This window comes from Mus caroli, unplaced genomic scaffold, assembly GCF_978045245.1.
Source record: "Mus caroli unplaced genomic scaffold, Mus_caroli_1 scaffold_15, whole genome shotgun sequence".
Classification (NCBI taxonomy): Eukaryota; Metazoa; Chordata; class Mammalia; order Rodentia; family Muridae; genus Mus; species Mus caroli.
The window spans coordinates 108856564-108880786 of NW_028227270.1; the positions used below are offsets into that span (position 1 = coordinate 108856564).

General features: G+C 42.1%; 1 protein-coding gene across 6 annotated transcripts in view; it reads left to right on the forward strand.

Moving 5' to 3' along the window:
* Ryr2 (ryanodine receptor 2) overlaps positions 1 to 24223 on the forward strand; it is a 568461-nt gene that overhangs the window by 516347 nt on the left and 27891 nt on the right. For 4 of the 6 annotated variants that reach the window (XM_085831287.1, XM_029468299.2, XM_085831290.1 and 1 more), the window contains 11 exons: positions 1196 to 1284; positions 3157 to 3285; positions 6445 to 6549; positions 7896 to 7977; positions 9055 to 10352; positions 11909 to 11973; positions 14456 to 14603; positions 17580 to 17666; positions 18373 to 18594; positions 20276 to 20406; positions 21631 to 21673. In XM_085831287.1, coding sequence (XP_085687413.1) covers positions 1196 to 1284; positions 3157 to 3285; positions 6445 to 6549; positions 7896 to 7977; positions 9055 to 10352; positions 11909 to 11973; positions 14456 to 14603; positions 17580 to 17666; positions 18373 to 18594; positions 20276 to 20406; positions 21631 to 21673 — 2399 coding nt within the window. The remainder of the gene's footprint in view (positions 1 to 1195; positions 1285 to 3156; positions 3286 to 6444; positions 6550 to 7895; positions 7978 to 9054; positions 10353 to 11908; positions 11974 to 14455; positions 14604 to 17579; positions 17667 to 18372; positions 18595 to 20275; positions 20407 to 21630; positions 21674 to 24223) is intronic. The other 2 variants (XM_085831288.1, XM_085831289.1) reach the window with 2 other exon arrangements.

The following is a 24223-nucleotide window of genomic DNA, read 5'->3' on the forward strand; positions in this document are numbered from 1 at the left end:
CTCCCTGAGTGCCTTCTTGCCTTTCTCTCTCCTTCCCTTCCTCCCTCCCTGCTTGGCTCTCTGCCTCCCTCCTTCCTTGCCTCCCTCCCTCCCTCTCTCTCCTTCCCTTCCTGCCTCCTTCCCTCCCTGCCTCCCTCCCTCTCTCTCCACTTCCCTCCCTGCCTCCTTCCCTCTATCCATGCCTGACTGCCTCCATGCATCCATCCATGCATCCATCTGTCTTTCCATCCATCCATCCATCCATCCATCCATCCATCCATCCATCCAATCCACCCCTCTCTCCCTCCTCAGTCCCTTGTTCCCCCCTCCCATTTCCACTCTTTCTCACTCCCTTCCCAGCTTTCTTTACTTCTCTTTCCCCTCTCCCTCCTAGTTTTTTGAGACAAAGTCTTACTAGCCTTGCTAGCTCCAAACTGGCTGTGTACACCAGCCTCCTCCAGCCCCTGCCTCCCAAATGCTGAGATTACAAGAATGTACCATGTTCCTGGCTTTCTTGATCTTCCTATTATTTTAATGTTAGTGAAAACAAGGGATGTGGTGGTGGTGGTGATAATAATGATGATGATAATAATTTAGATAGCTTCACAGTAATGTGGATGGCTATCTTTTTTTTTCCTGATTTTTATTGACCTTGGGCATACATTTGTCTATGTTGCTTGATGTATTTCTATTTCCTGGTTTTTATACCCAGCTCTGGGCCAGTGTGCAGTTCCAAACGGAGAGGAAATACTCCTTACTCAATGTCACCTTTGTCTTCCAAACATTTTTGTGTAGAACTTGAGAGCACACGGTTCCTGAATAGATAATTCCATTTTATGTCCTCAAGGGTGGAAACATCCCCAGTCACTTATATATCCAGATCTCTAGAACATGGGATGAGCTGATACTAGCAATGTCTTAGTCTGGAGCTGAGCACTGGCCTTCTGTGAAGTAGGTTTGGGGAGATCATCACTCATTTTGCTTTTCATTTATGTGGCTGGAAATTGAACCTGGGGTCTTACACATATGAGGCAGACTCTCTACCACGAGTTAACTGGAGGTTTATAGGAAATGTGAATGATTTCATGTTTAAGAGATCAGACAAACAAGCCTCTGGCCACACTAATGTTATGGTTTTGTGGCATCATTGACTTGTAGGGTCACCTTACTTGTACTTCTGAGGGGCTTTTAATAAAAAAAATTTGGTTTTGTGTAGACTTTCAGAATTACCTGAGAACTCAGACGGGCAACAACACCACAGTTAATATCATCATCTCTACCGTGGACTACCTCCTTCGAGTGCAGGTAAGTGGTCGCATCTGCCAGCCATGCGTGACACTAGGGTCAGCTGGCCAACCGCAGGAATGCTAAGTGGGTTTGAATGTGTGTGGATTTCTGGCTAAAATGTGAGCTTTACCTTTGATTTCAATCTTCCTATAATTCTACTTTTTGTAACCTCTCCTTCTGAGGTCAATAGTATTTTAGTTTGTTTTGTGAAGCACTTTGACACACTGTTCCTGCTGTTGAGTCACCTCTAGGGAGAGAGATACAAAGATACAAAAGCAAGTCCACCCCACTGCCTCCTGGCACACCAAACTGAGTTTTACTGTTGTCTTAGTATTTTCACTGATTTAGAGAAACCCTGTCTCGAAAAACCAAAAGAAAAATAAAATAAAATAAAATTTAACCCAAAACCTTGTTGCTTAAAAATGCTTTGGACACTCTAATTATGTTTAACCAGTTTGCCACGTTGTAGCCAAGGGATGAGGCTGTACAATGACAGTGGCTCCATAAAGGTTTTATTTCTCTCAGTGTCCTATAAAAGAAAGAAAGAAAGAAAGAAAGAAAGAAAGAAAGAAAGAAAGAAGATGAAGGAAGGAAGGAAGGAAGGAAGGAAGGAAGGAAGGAAGGAAGGAAGGAAGGGAGAAAGGAAGGAAGGCAGGCAGGCAGACAGATGTAGAAATTTAAGCTTCCAGCTTTTTCTTTAATATCTTTTAAAAAAATTCTCCCTGGTATCAGGATTCTAACTCAAAGCCTTGAACTCCCTCTATATCCCAGGAAGCCTTTAAACTTTCGAGCTTTGTCTTAGGCTGTTCTACCATCAACAGCTGGGATTATAACATGACATCACCAGGCCAGGCCTATCTTCCTTTGAAAATGAAGAAGTATGGCCAGTTTAGTCTCTCCTCCCCACCCTTCCCCTCCATTTCCCTGCCCTGTCCTGTCCTCCCCTCCCCTCCCCTGCCTTGCCCTGCCCTCTCCTGCCCTCCCTTCCCTTCCCTTTCCTTCCCCTTTCCTCCCCTCTTCTCTCCTCCCCTCTTTTCTCTTCCTTGCCTCTCTTCTGCTCTTTTCTTTTCTTTTCTTCATCTTTCTCCCTTCTTTTGCCTCACCCCTTTCTTTCTCCCTCCCTCCCACCCTGCCTTACTCTCTCTCCCCTAACTTCATTTCTTCCCTCTTCTCACCCTTCCTCTCCTTAATGGGAGAAAGGTCCCCTATGAAGCAAATATATCTAAAGGCACTTCTGAAAAAAAAAATATTTGCAAGTTCTGAGACTATGTTACCAAAGTCAAATGTAGTTCATATCTTTAACAAAATTATGTCATTTGTTTAGACAATGAAGAGCTCTTGAAAATGTGTTGACATGGAACATTTCTGTGAATATCGATGTCATAGGAGCCTGCTTGAGGCTGTCAATGATCATGAGCAGGCCAGCCACTGTCCTTAGCTACCGAAGTTAGGATCTCCATAGCTCCTAGCTATAGACTCACCTTGGTGAAATACTCATGGTTTCTTTGGAGAAAAAGGAGGGCAGACATCTGTAACCTCTAAAATGTTGTTCCATGGCCTGCCTACTTACCAGGATCACTTTATAAACATCTAAATTCACTCAGCAGACAAGTACATTAGTTTCCTGAATTATTCCCCTTGTCAAATCTATGGTCATCAGAAAGCAATTTTCAAAGCTAAGTTCTCTGCTTGTTATTTCGGTAGGGGTGTTGTTGGAGGTAATGGGGTTTTCCCACACCTTGCCCTTGGGGAGGTTGCTGGTGACAGGTGTTTATTTCACAGCTTTCCTTTTGCCACTGTGTTTAAGATCTCTCTATGCTGGCGTCCAAGCTTGGTTGGGTCAGTGTGAACTGGCTAATGCCCGTCCACAGCATGGTCTCTGTTTTCCAGGAGTCCATTAGTGATTTCTATTGGTACTACTCTGGCAAGGACATCATAGATGAGCAGGGGCAGCGTAACTTTTCCAAAGCCATTCAAGTGGCGAAGCAGGTGTTCAACACGCTCACGGAGTACATCCAGGTAAGCAGCAAGCATTTCAGCTGTGTAAAGAGAGACAGAGACAACCGTTTTAAAGAGACTCTTCTGAACAGGGCCCGGGGGCACAGACTTGTCATTCCTGCAAATCACCACGTGAGGTAGAAAACTCTTAAATCCAATGCCTGTCTAGGCTGCAGAGTGAGTTCTAACCTCAGCAACATGGCCAAGTTAGTAGATCCTGTCGCAAAATAAAAAGTAAAAAGGGCAGATATAGGTCAGAAGGAAAGCACATGCCTAGCTCTAGGTTCAATCTCCAGTACTTACAGATAGATGTAAGGTAGATAGTTGATAGATAGATAGATGATAGATAGATAGCTAGATAGATAGATAGATAGCTAGACAGAGATAGAATTTAATCAGTTATTGAATTCATAGAAAATGTATTGCACCTAAAATATACTCCACATTCCTATTGAATTAAAAATTAATTATATATGTATGTACATATATATGTATGTATATATGTGTGTGTATATGTATATATGTGTATATATATATATATATATATATATTATTCATGTATTTATTTTTTGTATGTGTGGGTGCCCAGAGAAGTCAGAAGAGAGTGTCAGATATCCTGGAGCTAAAATTCCAGGCCGTTGTGAGCTGCCCTGTGCATGCTGGGCCTCTCACCTATCTCCCCAGCCCTTCAGTTCATTCTTTGCCTTCTCTTTACCAATATCTACACTAAATATGAGGTTGGTGTATACAACTAGACACAGTGAAACTGTGGTCATTAGAGAGGCTCTAGAGGAGTAGTTTGTGTAATGCTACATTTCTAGGTCCTGTAGTAACTGTTGAACACTCAATAATTATGAAAGGAAGGAAAGAGATGAGAAACTGGGTTGTTAACACGTAGTTTATAGTAGTTCAGAGACAGTGAGGTTGAAGTTGCACAGGAATAATTAAAAGGTAGCATCTAAGAGCCTGTGTTTAGATTTGCTAACAGCTCCCAGACATAAGCAGCCTAAGGGGGAGCAGGTTCTTGAATGTACACTACATCCTTTTAGCTTTGAAGGATTTACGTGGGTGAAATCACATAATATCATTTCCTGTCATAGTTAGCATTATTTCCCAATTCTGGAATGGGACAGCACTTCATTTGGTAAAATAAAAGAAGTCCATCAATGAGCTGGAAGAAAGAACCAAAGAAGCTGAAGATTGCAGGCTAGTCACTCTCCCTGTCTTCAGGACCAGGGAGTCAAAATGATCTACAAAGAGTAACCGACCAGCATCAGGATAAAGGGTCAGACTTAGGTTTGATTTTTGTGTCAGGATCCTGATGAGGAAGCACTTTCCTGGTCTTCCCAAGGGGACAAGATCTCAGAATTAAAGCCATTTTCTTTTCAGCTGATTTGAAGGTCAGGGTAACAGCTTCACTTTTGACTTTGTAACCTGGAAGCTTATCACGAATGGCTCAATTTTGATTTCCAGCAGGTTTTAGTCCAAAATAATGGGTTGCTACACTATTCATTTGGTAAGGTTATAGTGCATGTTCAGCCTTAGGCTTGCCACTGTTGCGTTTTCAGGACTGCTCCACAAGTCCTAGTTAGCCCAGTGTGATGCAAAACTCTTACTCCAATTTAGAACCTTAAATATGTCCCAGAGGAAATTGTCACTAAACAAAGGCCAAGCTGGTTTTCTGCTGTTCACCTGTAATCTTGGGATCTTTTCTCTCTGATACCTGCACCAGGTGTTAGTGTGTTGCAGATGCACTTCACTAGCAACAAAATGCCACAGATTATTGTTTTGAGGGCAGATTTTACCACAGTCTTGTACCTTGTCGCAAGGCAATCTCTCTTATTTTCATTTCTGTGGAAAGTACTCCAGTCTAGCTTGCCTGCAAAGCTCCTTACAATCCTGCCTCTACCTCCATATAAAAGGACTAAGATTACACATGTACCCTCTGAATCTGGCTTTTCTTTTAAATGTAGATCACAGGGATTAATTAATCTCATCAGTCTCACGCAGTCCTTTTTATCCATTGAACCATTTCCCTCTCCCAAGTTAAAATTTGAGTTTAACAATCACTGAATTTTATTTATAAGAATTACTTGAGAGTTCAACAAGTTACCTATTTATAAATCAGGCCAAACCAGCCTGCAATTGAGTCAGTGCTCCCTCAAGGGGGCAGGGTGGGAGTACTTTTATCCTGTGTTTCTGGGAGTATTTTAAATAATGTGTCTAATATGTAGTATATATTTAAGGAACTGCTTTTTATGTATATTAATATATATTGGCTGAATAATAAGGCTTCTAATTAGCGGTTGCTTTGCTTGTTTGTCCCTGACTATTGAGCTCATGTTATAATGATGTAGCTTGGTTTATGTTCTAAGGGAGACTGAAGCCTAGAGCTCTTTCAGCCAATAGCTTTCCAAAACTATATATGTATATATTATATATATATATATATATATGTATATATTATAACAGATTCAGTTCCTTTGAATTTAGGATTTATGAGATTAATGATAAATATTAACTTAAAAACTGTCAGTGGCTACACTGTTTGCGAAATAATTCAACAACAAAACATGAGAGTTGTTTCCTTTGTGAATATTGTATCTACATTACTTAGTTAGGAATAGAAAAAAATGTTCTTTTCCTCCTTAAGCATATTTTCATGTTTATTGTTGGTGGTTGTCTTTGTTTTCTGGAAGGGTCTCATGGAGTGCAGACTGCAGACTGGTCTCTAGCTACTAAGTAGCCAGAGACGACCTTGAACTCCTCCCTCTTGTTGGTACCACAGGTCTTTGCCGCCACACTAGTTTAATGTATTTTTTCTACACAAGGTAGTAACTATCAATTTGACTGAACAACCAAGCCATCAGTACCCTCCTCTTTTCCTCTAAATAGAAGAAATGATTAGTATCCCCAGTGTGTTAGTATTCATACAAAAACAAACTGACAAAATCCCTGAGACATTTTTAGGTACACTTAACTAGGTAATTGCAGGTTGGACACCAACTGTTGAGGGCACCTTATCCCTACCATATCTCTTGCATTTTATGCCTCTATCTTCATAGATAAGGACCTGGTAATGAGATGTGTGAACAGAGAGTAAGATTTCTTTATTCCCTAAAGTTTCCTTGGGCCAATAAATGATCCTAAATGATCATTGTCTCTCTGTTCATGCTGCAGGGCCCTTGTACTGGAAATCAGCAGAGCCTGGCACACAGCAGGCTGTGGGATGCTGTTGTGGGCTTCCTTCATGTATTTGCACACATGCAGATGAAGCTGTCTCAGGTAAGTCAATGCCTTTAACTGAGTAGGTACAACATGGACTAGAGCCACCAACTATACTTGCTTCCTTAAATCTGATATTATCTCTTTATATCTCTCCCCTAAGGGTCTTTTAATCTATATCAATTACTTCATTTTAAAATTTTAATTTATTTTGTAATAAAATCACTTTATTTTTATTGAACTCATAAATAACATATCATATAGCTAATTAAGGTAAATGCTTTAAAAAAACATGTGTGTGTGTGTGTGTGTGTGTGTGTGTGTGTGTTGGGTATGTGCGTGTAACTCCAGGTACCCATAAGGTGCAGAAGAAAGCCATTGGCTCCCGACTCATTCTCTGTTCTTTGTTCACTGGGGATTTTCTTCCCTCTTATGGATACTGAAAAGGGATTTGAAACTTGTGATAAATTTGTTAAGGAGTGGAAGTTTTTACAGGGTCACACACAAGCAAAAGTGAAAAAGGGGAAGTTCTTACAGGGTCACACAGAAGCAAAGATGACATTCAAGCTACCAGGGAAGCAACTTTCTGAAAGTCAAAGAGAAGACAGTGGTTATAAAGATAAAAAAGGGAACATGTTTTGATGTAAATTTGCAAAGTCTGTTAGAAATAACTTCTTGCTTCCTTACCTTTAATTCCCATTTCAAATTAAAGATGCATGAATAGAAAAAAAATAATCTCATCCTGGCACCCTCTCTGATGCAAGGCATCTTGCTGGTATCTAATGGTCTGACACACCTTTGGTAAGGGGTGCCCAGCACATGATAGAACAAATGCAAGTGTTAGGGTCAGAAGAGAGGTGTCTAAGAGGATGAAGGCACTAGCTGCCAAGCCTGGGGACCAACTTTGGTCCCCAGGACACACATGGTGGAAGGAGAGAGCCACTACCTGAAAACTGTCCTATGGCCTCTACATGCTTACAGTGGGATATGAGCATGCCCACATGCACACATGTGCACACTTTATAAATATATACATATAAAAAAGAGTAAGAAGAAATGTCAGAGTGAAGAAAAATTGTTTCCTTTTCAAGTGAAAATGTGTCCAATATCTGCACAGCTGAATCTTGTCCGGCCTTAGCATGATTCCCAGGACTTGGATTCTTCTACACACCTGTCGGGCACATGTTCTTGCAGGTACTTCAGCAAACACACATCAAAGTGAGCAGTGAAGTTCGTTACTTCATCAACAATTTATTTTCAGTAAGCCATGTGTTTATATTTGACATTCTATAGTTCTACAGTGCCTTAAGGGGCTTAGTATCTTCAACCAGAAAGTTCTCTGTGAGACTGACGTGATCTGGCCACATTCTCTTCCCCTTCTCTCAAACGCAATCCATTGTTTCTAGGATTCCAGCCAGATTGAGCTCTTAAAAGAACTTATGGATCTCCAGAAGGACATGGTGGTCATGCTGCTGTCTATGCTAGAAGGTAAGACCTGAAATGTGCACTTACTTTCAAGTTCTCTTTTATCCTTTTCAGAGAAATTTGTGCTCTTATTTGGTATCATCATGTAGCGAGACCTCACACCAGCAAGCAGTGTCCAGCAGCTCCCATGCATTGCTGGGTGTCTTAGTTTCTTTTCTTCTTGCTATGATATCATTTCCTGATAAAAGCAGCTTAGTGGAGAAATGGTTATTTCTGTGGCACATTGTATCTTGGGGAAGGAATTAAGGTGGAAGGGGCTTGAAGTAGCTGGTTGGTTGCCTCCACAACAAGAGAGCAGATTGCAATGAACACATGCCTGCTAGTGCTCAGCTCTTTTCTCCAGGACCCTCTGCCCAGAGGATAGTCCTACCCACAAGTAAGATGGGTCTTCTAACACCAGTCATTTTAATTAAGATAATTTCTCTCAGGCGTTCCTGAAAGCCTACCTCAGGCTCTTCACCACATGTGTCTACTACACAAACATGTTACAGAAACATCCGTGGCATCTTGCCAATTATCTACCTGTTTGGGGGTTCATAGAACTCCATGTTCTAGGAAGACAATCTTCTGTGGGATTTCTATTTATAAAATAACCCCATTTTTCTGAAGCTTATTGATAATCTCTTCATTTCTAACTCCAAACTCTGGACCATGAGGAGATACAGGATCATGGTTTCCGTTCTAAAACAGTGATGGAGGGAGGGAGGGAAAGAGAGCAAGGGAGAAGTAAAAAAAAGGAGAAATGAGAGGGGTACTCAAGCTGTCAGTTGCAGCAAGAAGTACCCTTATCTGATAAACCATCTCACAGGCCCAGAAATATGATTTTATGTGTGGAACCTAATTCTTTGTGATCAAGGCTCTTCCAGTGTTTCTTTAATCACCTTTTGAGATGTTAGATTAGAAATAATTATCCGTATGTTCTTGAGGCCTCATCGACTGGAAGGAAATTTAAATCAGTGACTTGGGTTCATGTTTAATCCCAGTTCTGCATGATGGATTATTGATTGATTGATTGATTGTAGATACCAGCTTTGTCAAAAGTGCTCATTTTTTAAACATCTACAAATGCTTTTCCTCCAGGTAATGTGGTGAATGGAACAATAGGCAAACAGATGGTGGACATGCTTGTGGAGTCGTCCAACAATGTAGAGATGATCCTCAAGTTCTTTGACATGTTTCTGAAGCTGAAGGACTTAACATCCTCTGACACATTCAAAGAGTATGACCCTGATGGCAAAGGGGTCATTTCCAAGAGAGACTTCCACAAAGCCATGGAGAGCCACAAGCACTACACCCAGTCAGAGACTGAGTTCCTGCTGTCCTGTGCAGAGACAGATGAAAACGAGACACTTGACTATGAAGAGTTTGTCAAGAGGTTCCATGAGCCTGCCAAGGACATTGGCTTCAACGTGGCTGTTCTGCTGACCAACCTCTCAGAGCACATGCCCAATGACACGAGGCTGCAGACCTTCTTGGAGTTGGCAGAGAGTGTCCTCAACTACTTCCAACCTTTCCTGGGTCGCATTGAGATCATGGGCAGTGCCAAGCGCATTGAAAGGGTCTATTTTGAGATCAGTGAATCCAGCCGAACCCAGTGGGAAAAACCCCAGGTTAAGGAGTCCAAGAGGCAGTTCATATTCGATGTGGTCAACGAGGGTGGGGAGAAGGAGAAGATGGAGCTCTTTGTGAACTTTTGTGAGGACACCATCTTTGAGATGCAGTTGGCAGCTCAGATCTCAGAGTCTGATCTCAATGAGAGGTTGGCGAATAAAGAAGAGAGTGAGAAGGAGAGGCCAGAGGAGCAGGCCCCACGGATGGGCTTCTTCTCCCTCCTCACCATCCAGTCAGCCCTGTTTGCTCTCAGGTACAATGTCCTAACCCTCGTGAGGATGCTCAGCCTGAAGAGTCTGAAGAAGCAGATGAAGAGGATGAAGAAGATGACAGTGAAGGACATGGTCTTGGCCTTCTTCTCATCCTACTGGAGTGTGTTTGTCACCCTCTTGCACTTCGTGGCCAGTGTCTGCAGGGGCTTCTTCCGCATTGTCTCCAGCCTGTTGCTGGGGGGCAGCCTAGTGGAAGGTGCTAAGAAAATCAAAGTGGCAGAACTTCTAGCTAACATGCCAGACCCCACTCAGGATGAGGTGCGAGGAGATGAGGAGGAGGGAGAGAGGAAGCCCTTAGAGTCAGCCCTGCCCTCTGAAGACCTGACAGACTTGAAGGAACTGACAGAGGAGAGTGACCTTCTTTCTGACATATTCGGCTTGGATCTGAAGAGAGAAGGAGGGCAGTACAAACTAATTCCTCACAACCCAAATGCCGGCCTCAGTGACCTCATGACCAACCCTGTCCCTGTCCCTGAGGTACAAGAAAAGTTTCAGGTACTTTAAGTCATCATTAGTAATGCCATCAGGCTCCGCCCTCCTCCCCCCTCCCCCCCCTCCTTCACCCCCTCTCCCTCCCCTCCCCCTCCCCCTCCCTCTCTCCCCCTGTTAGTACCCCATGTGCTTGGACACATGTGCTCTGCCTCCTCTTTCTTACTCTTATACACACCACACATCTCTCTCTCTCTCTCTCTCTCTCTCTCTCTCTCTCTCTCTCTCTCTCTCTTGAATTTCTGAAAAAAAAATACCTTTGGAAGGCAAAACTAGATCCCTAAGGAACGAATATGAATTGTTATGTGAAAATGTATCATCTTTCTCTCCCCTCAACCTCATGCTTGTTTTTCCAAGTGTCTGAGAACACTGAGGGAATGAGATAGTCAGAGCCAAAAGGTTTGTCCGTGGGTGGGTGGAGGTCTATGTGCTGATACCATGCAAACACCAGTGGCTAGATGGTGATAACAAGAGATAAGACTTAAATTGCCCTCAAAAGATGAAGAAGATTTGGCCCAGTGGATAAGATAAAGAAGGTAGTTTGTGAAATGAGAAAAGCTGATGGACAGGAGCCTAGAGAGTTCTTAACCCACTGCTTTTGGAGAGGAAGGTGTGCATAAAAGGTGAGAGACGGGAGGACACATGTTCATGGAGCCTCTATCTCAGTATAGCCAAAAGGGCTCCTATGTGGGCTCTGGAATATGAATTGGCAGGTGGCTACACAGCTCCCAAAAGGCACTCAGTGGTGATTTGTCACCCTGCTTAGAGAGCTGAGAAGATCTCTGCTGTTAAAGTCCTTGCTTCCTGTCCTGGTTACCATTTTTTGTCCAATTAGCACAAGCTGGAATCATTTGAGAAGAGAAACTCTCATTTGAGAGAAAAGTCCACCATAAGGCTGGCCTGAGGACAAGTGTGTCAAGCATTCCCTAAATTAATGATTGATGTGGGAGGGTCCAACCCACTGTGGGTGGTGCCTCATCTGGGCAGATAATCTTGGCTTATATAAGAAAGCAGGCCGAGAAAACCATGAAGATGAAGCTGGGAAGCAATGTTGTACCTGCTTCTGCTTCAGTTCCTGCCTCCAGGTTTCTGTCCTGACTTCCCCCAGTGATGGACTGTAAACTGTGGTATGACAGGAACCCTTTCCTCGACAGATACTTTCACTTGTGGGGTTTTATCTCAACAATAGAAATCTATTTATGACCCTTTGCAAGCATGAGGACTGGAGTTCAATCCAAGGAGCCCACATTTTCAAAAGAAAAAGTCAAATGTAATAGCACAGGGGCTCATAATCTCAGCTCAGGGGAGGCAAAGGCAGGCAAGGCCCCTGAGTTCACTAGCTAGCAAGGCTAGTCTAATTTAGAAATCTCAGGCCTGTCTTAAAAAGCCAAGATGTAAGTCTTCTGTAGAACAATGACTTAGGTTGACCTCTGATCTCCATATGCATGGCCACGCATGCACATACCTTCCTGCAGAGACAAGAACACTTGCACCATATACAAGCACCTGCAATAATAATGAAATATTCTTGTTTATTTTTGTTTCCTACTGAAATGTTCAAGGAGCAGAAGGCGAAAGAGGAAAAGGGAGAAAAGGAAGAAACCAAGCCTGAACCAGAGAAAGCTGAGTATGTAGCACCACAGGCTTTCTTCCATGTCTGGGAACCTCCTGGCCTGGCCCCTGCTCTTTGGGATAGAGACTCTTTCCTTGCAAAGGTGTCACATGACCCCATCTCAGATCTGTGTGAAAACTAGGACCCCACCTCCTGTAGGGCCACCTGGATTACCCTCACCTAGGGTCTTCCTCCTCTTTCCATGGGCATTTCCTATGTGTGATTTTTCGCTATCAGAAGAGACCCCAGTGTCTCTATAAAAAGACTGATGTATAAATCTTATATATGAATGTCTGTCCTTTTGAAGATGGGAAGAAACTAATGAGGCAAATTCAGCTTAGTGTGTTCTGGAGTGGCTTTTCTCTGAGTGTCATCTGCGGCCACATGCACAGAAGTCTTTTAGAGATTGCTAAAAGTGAACATTGCAGGCTGGGGAGGTGGGTGAGCTACTGCAGCATTTGCTCCATAAGCTTGAGGACCCGGGTTCGATCCCCACGGTCCACACCAAGTCCTTGAAGTGAGGTGCAGATTTGTAATCCCAGTACCGAGGAGGGAAAGACTGGCAGCCACGCCCAAGGAGCCACACCCAAGGTTACCTCATCACCCACATGAGAACATATATGCGCATACACACATGTGCCCACATACCCACGCACAAACACACAGTGCAGATTCCTGAGCCCCATTACACTGTGTGAATGCTAGTGTGAGTGAACACACACACACACATGCATGCATGGACACACATGCACGTGTGCATGGGCGTATGTTCCCCGTTGTGTATCTTCTTGGACATACCTGGTGTTGTGGAGCCTGGTTATAAATGCAGATGTAGGCAATGAGGAGCAGAGCATGAAACCAGGGAAATGCCCAAATCTTTTTCCACCATGGCTTTATATCAGGAATAGAAAACCCTTGTCTCACCCCAAAGATATGTAATCTCATTTATCCAGCTAGAAACGGTCAAGAAAAACTGAAAAGTGTAGGTTCCTGTCTTATCCCAGTTCTCAGAACAGGTACCAGGACCTACATGGTAGAAGAAGATAGCCAACTCTCACCTCAGCTTGTCCTCTGACTCCCACGCATGTGCAAGTGCACACACAACAGAAGTAAGCAACTCTAATCCTTAAAAATGTACTACTAAACTTCTAATTCCATTTTTATCTGAAATCAATAAAGCAGTAAGATTATATTGATATTAAAATGAATGTATTTTCCTTAATAAAATTAAGTGACTGTGTATCAGTGTATTAGCATATCAATGTCCTTTATATGTGAAAGAAAAAAAAACCCAAACGTATAGTACGTTTTGATTGATTTTTTAAGTCTCAGTGGTTAGAGACTGTTAAAATTTGAATTAAGGGCCAGCAATCTGGTTTAGCAAGTAAAGGACTTGCTACCAAACATGAGGCACTGAGTTCAATTCCTAGAAGGTGAGAATCAACTCCTGCATGTTGCCCTTCACTAGTGTAATATGGCATCTGACCCCGCATATGACATCTGACCCTACCACACACGGCATGCCTCCCCACACATACACAATAAAGGCATGTCACCTCCCACACACAAATGACATTTGTCCCTGCCCCTTCCTCCAAACAAATGGCATACCCCACCCCCACAAATAACACACATAAAACAATCACCTCTGGGCCTTTGAGAGGCTGGGGTAGGAAGACTACACATTCAAGGATGGCTTGGTTTATACAGAGGAAGTTCAAGGCCAACTTGGGCAACTTACTGAAACCCTGTCCCAATTAAATGGTTAAAAAAAAAAAAAAAAAAAGGGCTGAGATGTAACTCATGGCGGATCACTTGCCTGGCATGCGTGAGGCCTTCCTTTCTTCCACAATAAGAAGAAAGCAAGATGTGTTGAAAGAGGGTGGGGGAGACAGGAGAATCAAATGTCTTACTACATAAATAAAGAGAATCTGCTCAAATATGGGCACAGAAAGCTTTCTGGCCTGAAAAAAAATGCCATTTTGATTCAAATTCCACAGAATTATTCATCTGTGGTGAGGGCAGGAAATCCTTTTCCTCAATCTAAACCCCAGAATACAATGATTTGTTGGGGTTGAACTTAGTTTGAGAGCTACAGGGATGGCTCAGTTCCTAAAGTGTTTGCCACATAAATGTATAACCCACATACAAGGTTGGACGTGGTGGCCTGCTCTTATAATCCCAGTACAGGGGAGGTAGAGATGGGCAAACCCTGAGGAGTTGCTGTCCAGACAGCCTAGCCTAATAGGTGAAACAGTCCTAGACTATCTCACAAATCACGGTGAGTAGTACCTGAGGAAGAAGGATCCTCGGGGTTGTTTTCTGATTCCCACATGTATATGCACACACATGCTTACACATGAACATATCTGTACATACACATAGAACTTAGTTTCTAAATGGCTATTGGGATTTATTTGCTCACTTTGTAGTTTGCAAAGTAGCTGTGTGGTTCTTTAGGTCTTCTATATGGTTTATGATTCCTTTGCTTTCATAGAGGGGAGGATGGAGAAAAAGAAGAAAAAGCCAAAGATGATAAGAGCAAACAGAAGTTGAGGCAGCTTCATACACATCGCTATGGGGAGCCGGAAGTCCCTGAGTCAGCATTCTGGAAGAAAATCATAGCCTACCAACAGAAGCTGCTGGTGAGACTTTTGGTATTGATTGGTTGTCCCTGGCTATGGGTAGCAGCTGATCCCAGAGAATCCTCCTACCACCCACATCTGAGAGTACACAAGCCCCTCATGTATAAAGAGTAGAATGTCTGAGTGTTAATAGCACACATTCTTCTGTGTGTTTTGACCTGTCTAGATTATTTACAATCTCTAATGCAGTATGAATGTTGTGGAAATGTATAATATAATGAATCATTTAGAGAATAATGGTAAGAGAAAAAAAGTCTATATTCATTTAGGACAAAATGTTTTCTAAGTATTTTCTCTTTGCAACTGGTTTGACCTTTGAGAGCTAAGCAGATGTTTATCTACTCATTTTAGTGTATTTGGATTTTTGAAACAGTTGATCTTTATTTTATATGTACATGTGAATGTTTCCATGTGTTGATGTATTCCATGTGTATGCAAGTGCCTGAGGGGGCTAGAAAAGGGCATCTGATACCCTGGATCTGAAGTTACAGACATTTATGAACTATCATGTGGGTGCTGGGAACCAAACCTAGGTCCCCTGCACTGGCAGCCAGTGCTCTTAATTGTTGAGCCATCTTTACAACCCAGTGTATTTGTGTTTTAAAGCAAATGTCTTTTTCTCAAGCTACTGCTCCTTCTACAATATTTATACTGCCTGACACTCTGTGGCTTCTACACACCTTCACATGGTCTGATACCCCCAAGGCCTCTATATATGTTACTGTCTTGACATCCCTCAACTGAATAACCACATAGTTATTCCAACAAATACTTAGAACCCATAGTCTTCCAACAAATACTTTAGAACCCATCAGGCATATTTTCAAGGCTCTGTAATAGTTGACTATAAACTAGGTATAGCCTCCTTGGTCCATGGAATTTATAGTTCAGCCCAGAACGAAATGAGTCTATCATCTCACCTTTTGTTTAAAAGATATATGTATAAATGTATAGAAGCAAAACATAAATATATTTTACAAGTATAAACCTAATGAGTCAGCTTTTCAGTGATGATAATTAAAATTTTTCTTTAGAGACAAGTAAAAGAAAATGAAATGAGAAAAAGAAGATAGTTCTTCATAAGGTTTTATAGGAGTATTTCCAAATCTTGTGTTTTCTCTATATTGTTTGAGCCCATTGAACATAAAGTTTTCTGAGATAACTCTGTGTAATTGTTAATTTGATATGCATCCGTGGTTGCTATAGCAGCAGGCATCTCTCTTTGTAGATGCTTTGGAGGTTGGGTAGGCTCTTCAGTAACCTCTAGCAGCTCTGTGGTTCCCGAGGAGCCTGTCTCTGTAGTTGCTTAAGGAAAGCAACTGAGGCTGTCCTTTCTTTTCTGCCTCTCAGTTCCTATGTTTCCCAATTTTATGTAACTTTTCCACCTCTCTCCATCTTTTTGTAGCTTTTTGTAGCTTTGGCATTGGCTTGCCAGTTTGCATTCATCAGACCAATCATGGCCATGATGCTTGCCCCCTGCCCATAGATCTCTCTTTTCCATGTTTTTGTGACAGTCCCATACAAAAGCCATGGTCAGGTAACTCTGTCTCTGTGACCTATTTTGTTACTTTCTAGGAGATAATACCAATATAATTGGCCCAATTTGAGTTTGTCATTCAGTCCTAGTACATCTAGATGTAAAGCCAGCATCCACTGTAGGGCAGAGGCCCCAAAGAGGGGGTGAGTCCACAGAGAGATTAGCGAGAGGCATTGCTATGCTTAGGCATTATCAGGCTAAAGCTCAGTTCATGTTATAACAAACAGTAGCTTCCAATGTAGCCTCTTCACTTTGCTTCTTCTGATTCAATGTGCCATACTAACCAGTCACTTAGTGCTGATCTTTGAGCCCTTTCTCTCTTACTTCTAGCATAGAACAGAAAACAAACAAACAGCAACCCTCAGTTCTTTTTTCAGAGTTCCTCAAAGGTCTACCTGGTTCCATGTCCACAGCTACAATGGAAGCCAACCCGCTGACAACATCACCTCTTTTTGTAGCCATGCCTACTAACCTGTTCTCTTTATTTCTTCAATAACATCTTATCCACTCTAGAGTAAAACGGCAATTATAACAGTGGCAGCATACAAAGTATCATATATTACTAGTAGTAGCATAGTAAAATGAATAATGGATTTCTCGTATATTCTCAATAATTCTCGTAGCAAGTATAAGAGGCTGATTCTATTGTTATGTTCACACTACAGAAGAGACAAGATATGTTCTAGGAAGGATTAGGTCATTCATCCACATTCTGAATCCAGGAAATGCTAGGACAGACTTCACATCCGTAAAGTGTAGTCTTGGGGGCCGTAAATGGATTTAGAGATCATTGAATCAGTTTACTGTAATGGACAACTCAATCTTCATCAGGGGCCTTTAGAACTCAGCTTCTGCACACACACACACACACACACACACACACACACACACACCATTTTTCTTTATTAATACTTCTGGAGGCTACATGAGGGCACCAGATCCCCCTAAGTTAGAGTTACAGGTGGTGTGAACTTCTGTGTGTGTGCTGGAAACTGAACCCAGATCCTCTGCAAGAACAGCGCATGCGCTTAACCCTCTCTATAGCCCCACTCTTACTTCAGGGCCCCGTTGGCACTATCCATGTCTTTAATACACCTTTCCCCTGTGTTGGCTCAGGTAGCTCCCTTGCCATCCCCAGGCCTGTGCTCCAGCTCACCTCCTGACATAAGCCTTTCCTAACCACCTATTCCACATTACCATCTCACTCCCTAAACCCTCACCTATGAATCAACATGCCTTTTAGAGTTCTTGAGTGGTATCTAAAGGTGTGGTTATTGTTAGCTCTCACTTTGTCCTTTGCTGTGTGTCTCTAGCACCAAGACCACAATAGGCTCTCAATCTGTATAGTCTGGAGTAAATGAATGAATGCTTTGTTTAAAACGTTTGCCCATCTCCGATCTCTTACGTAGTGACCTGTTCTTAACTCTTTCTCTCTTCAGAACTATTTTGCTCGCAACTTTTACAACATGAGAATGCTGGCCTTGTTTGTTGCCTTCGCCATCAATTTCATCCTGCTCTTCTACAAGGTATGTATGTATGTTTTGGTGAGTTAAAGACTGTTCTGAATGTGAAAAGTGACTGATGCCAATGGATAGATTCCCCTATGAACTGCGATTCATATTATTACACCAGTTCTAAACTGCATCTTAACCAAAGAGACAGACCAAAGCCCAGTCCTACTACAGATGCCCCAGAAGATGGTACATGCACTCCTGGCAAGTGAGGGGGAGGAACATCAGCTGGCCAGGACTGAGAAGGTTGAGTGTTACAGAGGGTTCACCCCAGTGTTCCTAGGACGATTCAGTTGAATTTCTTACTTGATTTATGATTTATGATGCCTGGATGAGACAGACCTTTTCTCACATAACATTATATGGATAACTGAGAATACAAGTATCTAGTACTTTCTGTACAATTTGGGATCCTTATAACTTTTTGTCAGATTAGCATGAACTTAAAAAAGATTAACTGTGTGTGTGACAGCAAGTGCTCTTTCTGACTAAGTTCTCACTCAGCAAACCCCAGCCCCAGCATAAACTTTAGACACATACTTATTACATGTATTTTCTGTTGGAAAAGCTGTCTCTTTACAATTTCCTCATAGTCTTTCCATGATACCATTATGTACTGGCTTCATACCCAACTGTCTGCAGATATCGTGTTTTCATTTCTTTCTGTTTATGATGACATGGCATGCAGAGAACTGACTGTATTTTAAATGGTTTGAATCAGGTCTCCACTTCTTCTGTGGTTGAAGGAAAGGAGCTGCCTACCCGAACCAACAGCGATACTGCTAAAGTGACCATCAGCCTAGACAGCAGCCCCCACAGGATCATTGCTGTTCACTACGTCCTGGAGGAGAGCAGTGGCTACATGGAACCCACCCTGCGCATCTTAGCCATCCTTCACACCATCATCTCCTTCTTTTGCATCATTGGATACTACTGCTTGAAAGTAAGTCCCCAGGTATCTGTGCGTTTAGAGTGCCTGTCTGTACTGTGGACTTCTAGGGATTCTGGTGCTCAGGGGGAATTTCCAAGTGTGGCATTTTATTTAGGATGCTCTAGGGATCCACACCTCTGGGGTAGAAGGTGTAAGCAGGTTGGAGTAAGGGAAATAATGGGCTAAGGGCAGGAGAGTAAAATGTGGTCATAGGCTTCCATTTCTGAAGCTAGGACAAGAGAGCCTGACCTCTCTGAGTTTCTACTGATCAGTCATTGATTTCAGGTACGCTTTTGCCTACTGATAACTATTTATACAGCCAACTTTTTCAAGTACAACTTGACCACACAAACGTAAGCCACCTTCCCCACCACCCACAGACTCTCACAGTTAAATACTTGTCAGGCACAAGTGTTCTGTTGCTAGGTACAGATCTCTCAACATCCATGACAGAAAATACACACTTCCTGCTGTTTCATCCAGAAAATAAGTTGCTTTTATCCCCTTGTCCCTGCCCAGTAGATCGGAGGTAATAGTGTGCCTTGGTGAGTAGAATTTGAGATAGTAATATTGTCTCTCTGAGTGCTCAGGATGTCCTCACCTGTACAAATATATCTATTTTTTATTTCACTGCCCTGTGCCTCTGGCTATTAAGTCTCATAAGATAGATGAAAAGTCAGGACTTGGAATAAAAGACTAGTATGTGAAATACAGGGACTTCTACCTCTTGTCCCCCTCTTCTCATGGAGTAAATATTCCTGGATACTTCCTTGGTGTCAGTACATCCTGTGCTCACATAGGTGCTGTCCACATGAAAAGAGAGTCATCAGCAGATGACAGAGACATCTTGTTTTATTCACCAAGAATTTTGCCAATTGTCTTAGTCAGGGTTTCTATTCCTGCACAAAACACTGTGACCAAGAAGCAAGTTGGGGAGGAAAGGGTTTATTCAGCTTACACTTCCACATTGCTGTTCATCACCAAAGGAAGTCAGGACAGGAACTCACACAGGGCAGGAAGCAGGAGGCAGAGCTGATGCAGAGGCCACGGAGGGATGTTACTTACTAGCTGGGTCAACTTGCTTTCTTATAGAGCCCAGGACTACCAGCCCAGGGACCACAATGGTCCTCCCACCCTTGATCACTAATTGAGAAAATGCCTTGTGGTTGAATCTCATGGAGGCATTTCCTCAAGGGTGGCTTCTTTCTCTGATAACTCCAGCTTATATCAAGTTGACACACAAATCCAGCCAGTATACCAATGTTAAAACTTTAATTTACCTCCATATAATATATACATGCTGTTATTAAAGAGATTAAAAAACATTCATTCAGAGATGTAAGATTTTCTTCACATCTGTTCATAATATATTTAAATACATTTAATATTTTGTAATTGCCTATCTCTTTTAGTATTTAGAATGCTGCCATTAATCTCATCATACATTAAGCCTCATGTCTTTAAAACATGCATGTGTATGTGTGCTGCTTTCCCCCTAACCGTCTAGATGCTTCTTTCTGCCTGAGTGTAGTTGATTGATTTTTTTTTATTCAAGTTTTTGCCTGCCTGCAAGTTTATGGAGAAATGTTTGTAAAGATGGTGTCCTGAGACCTGTCAGGCCGAGTGTCGCATGCAGATTCCTCCCTCCTTGCAGCTAACTGAGTGTCACATGCCAGTTCCTTCCACCTTGCAGGTCCCCTTGGTTATTTTTAAGCGAGAGAAGGAAGTGGCACGGAAGTTGGAGTTTGACGGGCTTTATATAACGGAGCAGCCATCAGAAGATGATATCAAAGGCCAGTGGGACAGACTTGTGATCAACACACAGTGAGTGCGGGGTTATGAGAAGCGTTTCTGAGCTCAGGGATTTCAAGATGTTTAAATAAATTCTCTGCTAGAGCTTCTGAAGGTTTGTTAAAAGTTCAGTCCAAGTGAATAACAGTTACATATTCAGCCAAGAAAATCAAAAGACTAAGAACTCTGAGAAGCCTAATGGATGCTGCAGTTTCTGTCCTCTGGTCTGGCTCTCCTAAGCAAAAAGTGTTTGGAGGCCATTTCCACAGTGCTGATGGGACTACATCAAGGGGTGCTGGCACTAGGCTCATGACCCACAGTCTCATCCAGATGCAGAGGAAATAGAAATTATCCATCAAGGAAAGGGGTATAGCATCAAAGGCAAACACTGAATTTGCACTGCTAATGTGCCCGAACTTCCAGAGGACGCCGTCAACCAGCCTCACATGAACCTAGCAAATGTTACAATTCGATGTCACTTGTAAGAGGAGACGCAAACCCTTTACAATACACTAACCCAGGAATCATTTAGTCTGTAGGGGGTCAAGATAAGGACAGACAAACCAGCCACTGTGTCACATATCAATCCACCTTAACTTATAACTTCTACGGAAGCAGTTGCTGACAGTATATTTTTGAGTGCTTATAAGAATCAGATATGCTGAGCTTGCTTACTCCTTTTTACTCTTTGCTTTTTTTTAATCACACTAAGGATTGATCCCAAGGCCTCGCCCATGCTCTGTAAATACTCTGCTGCTGTTATGTCCCCAGCCCTGGAGTTGCTGAATCTTAAAAGTTACCATTTCTAGTAGGCTCCGAGTTTTCCAGTGGGAATAAGACTCTTAACTTCATAGCAAAACAGAGATAGGTCTCTAGCCTATTTGTTCTTTTTTGGTGTGGGGGGCTCGAACCTAGGGCCTTGAGCATGTTAGACAAGCACTCTGCACATCAGCCACCACCCAAGCCACAGTTCCTAAACATTCTAATTTTAAGAATGACTATGTAAACATATCATCACATATCCTCTTAATGTGATTTTCCTATTTGCATGTTTATATGCTATTATTTAAAATGATATTTAGTGCACTTATGGTATAGAAAAATATGAACAGAGTAGTTGTGTGGTCATTGTACTACTAGGATATCTGCATGTGTATCATTTTCAGTATTTTGTTCATTTCAAATTATATGTTATTTATCATTTAAAAAGTAATACCATTCTTACCTCTCTGCTTTTGTTTCTTTTGAATCTTTTAGGTCATTTCCCAATAACTACTGGGATAAATTTGTGAAAAGAAAGGTAATATTTCTAAGCGGGAATACATTCCCAGCGTTTTTGGGGGTGTTTTTGGTTTTGTTTTTTGTTTTAAGGGTGCTTCAGACATTACTGGGATGTGTTTTGGATGGAGAGTGTGGCTTGTGAGGTGTGTTCTGATTGCTCTCAGTTGTTATTTCCAGGTAGTGAAAGAATCAAATGGAGATTTTTAAAAGAGCATCCAAGAAATCCACACTCTTTTGCCCCCAAATCAACAGACTTTACTTCCCTTCCCTGTCCTGTCCTGCCTTAGGGAACAGTGACAAGAATCAGTAAGAATTTGATACCAACTGGGTTGTCCGTGTTGGCTGTAGGTTGTGGGCTTTGTTTGTTCGTTCATTCGTTTGTTTTGTTTTCTGTCTTATAACTTTAAAGACCTTAAAAAATATATCTGATTCTAATCGTACTGGAGAGTGGTGGGGAGAACAGTGGTAGCCTTGCTTTAGCCACAACCTTGGCTGCTGCTAAGCTCTGCTGTTGAGAGCCTTTGCTCAGCCCCTGTTCACCCTACCACACAGGGTCTGTATGTGGCTCCCGTACATTTTAGATGAAATATTGCATGTAAAAGTGTTTGTGTTCTGAGGGCTGCTGTGCAGGAATCACTTTTTTTGTATTTTTTTGTTCCTTCTTCTTCTTTTTTTTTTTTTTTAAATGGATCTTTGAGAGGTCTCAAACTGTAGCCCAAACTAGGCTGATACTCACCAGGCAGCCCAAGCTGACTTTAAACTCATTGTAGTCTTCCCTCAGCTTCCTGAGAATACTGGGATTGCAGGCATACCCCGCCCTCCACTACCCTCCCATCCCCCCACCAGCCTGCTGATTCTTTGAACTGCTTAGCTCACATGATGTCTTTTGGTGAATGCCAGGTTGGTGTGTACTGGCACAGGTGCACCTGTCCTGGGAAGAGATATTTTGTGTCTTTATCAGTTCAGCATACTTCAAACTTGGTTGCCACGGAGACAGAGCCATTCTTACCACCTGATACAGAGATGGTGCATATACCAAAAGCTTAAATGTAACTGAAGTATAATTAAGCACAGTGTGTGTGTGTGTGTGTGTGTGTGTGTGTGTGTGTGTGTGTGTCTATACTTTGTGGTGGATAGAGTCTGAGATTGTGACTGTTGATGTTTATGGGATGAATTGCCAGGTGGGACAGTCTCTGCATGGCCTTTCCTTTAGTCTCTGCTCTACACTTTATCTCCATATTTGCTCCTATGAGTATTTTGTTCTCCTTCTAAGAAGGACTGAAGCACCCACACTTTGGTTTTCCTTCTTTTTGAGCTTCATGTGGTCTGTGAATTGTGTCTTAGTTATTTGGAGCTTTTGGGCTAATATCCTCTTATCAGTGAGTGCATACAATGTGTGTTCTTTTGTGATTGGGTTAACTCACTCAGAATGATTTTTTTTTTCTATTCCATTCATTTGCCTAAGAATTTCATGAATTCATCATTTTTAATAGCTGAGTAGTACTCCATTGTATAAATGTACCATATTTTGTGTATTCATTTGTTAGGGACATCTGGGTTCTTCCCAGCTTCTGGCTATTATAAATAAGGCTGCTATGAGCATGTGTCCTTATTACATATTGGAGCATCTTCTGGGTATATGCCCAGGAGTGGTATTTCTGGGTCCTCAGGTAGTACTATGTCCAATTTTCTGACAAACCACCAAACTGATTTCCAGAGTGGTTGTACAAGCTTGCAATCCTACCAGCAACGGAGGAGTGTTACTCTTTTTCTACAACCTCACCAGCATCTGCTGTCACCTGAGTTTTTTATCTTAGCCATTCATGACTGGTTTGAGGTGGATCTCAGAGTTGTTTTGATTTGCATTTCCCTGATGACTAAAGATGGTGAACATTTCTTTAGGTGCTCCTCAGCCATTTGATATTCCTCAGTTGAAAATTATTTATTTAGCTTTGTACCACATTTTAATAGGGTTATATGATTCTCGAGAGTGTAACTTCTTGAGATTTTTGTATATGTTGTATATGCTCTCTATCGAATGTAGGATTGGTAAAGATCTTTTCCCAATCTGTTGTTGGCCTTTGTGTCCTACTGACAGTGTCCTTTTCCTTACAGAAGCTTTGCAATTTTATGAGGTCCCCATTTGTCGATTCTTGATCTAGAGCATAAGCCATTGATGTTCTGTTCAGGAAAATTCCCCCTGTGCCCATGTGTTTGCAGCTCTTCCCCAATTTCTTCTCTATAAGTTTCACTGTATCTGGTTTTATGTGGAGGTCCTTGATCCACTTGGACTTGAGCTTTGTACAAGGAGATAAGAATGGGTTGCTTTGAATTTTTCTACATGCTGGCTACCAGAACCATTTGTTAAAAATGCTGTCTTTTTTCCATTGGATGGTTTTACCTCCTTTGTCAAAGATCAAGGGACCATATGTATGTGGGTTCATTTCTGGGTCTTCAATTCTATTCCATTGATTTTCCTGCCTGTCTCTGTACCAATACCATGCAGGTTTTTTGTTTTGTTTTTTGTTGTTGTTGTTTTTGTTTTTGTTGTTTTTCACTATTGCTCTGT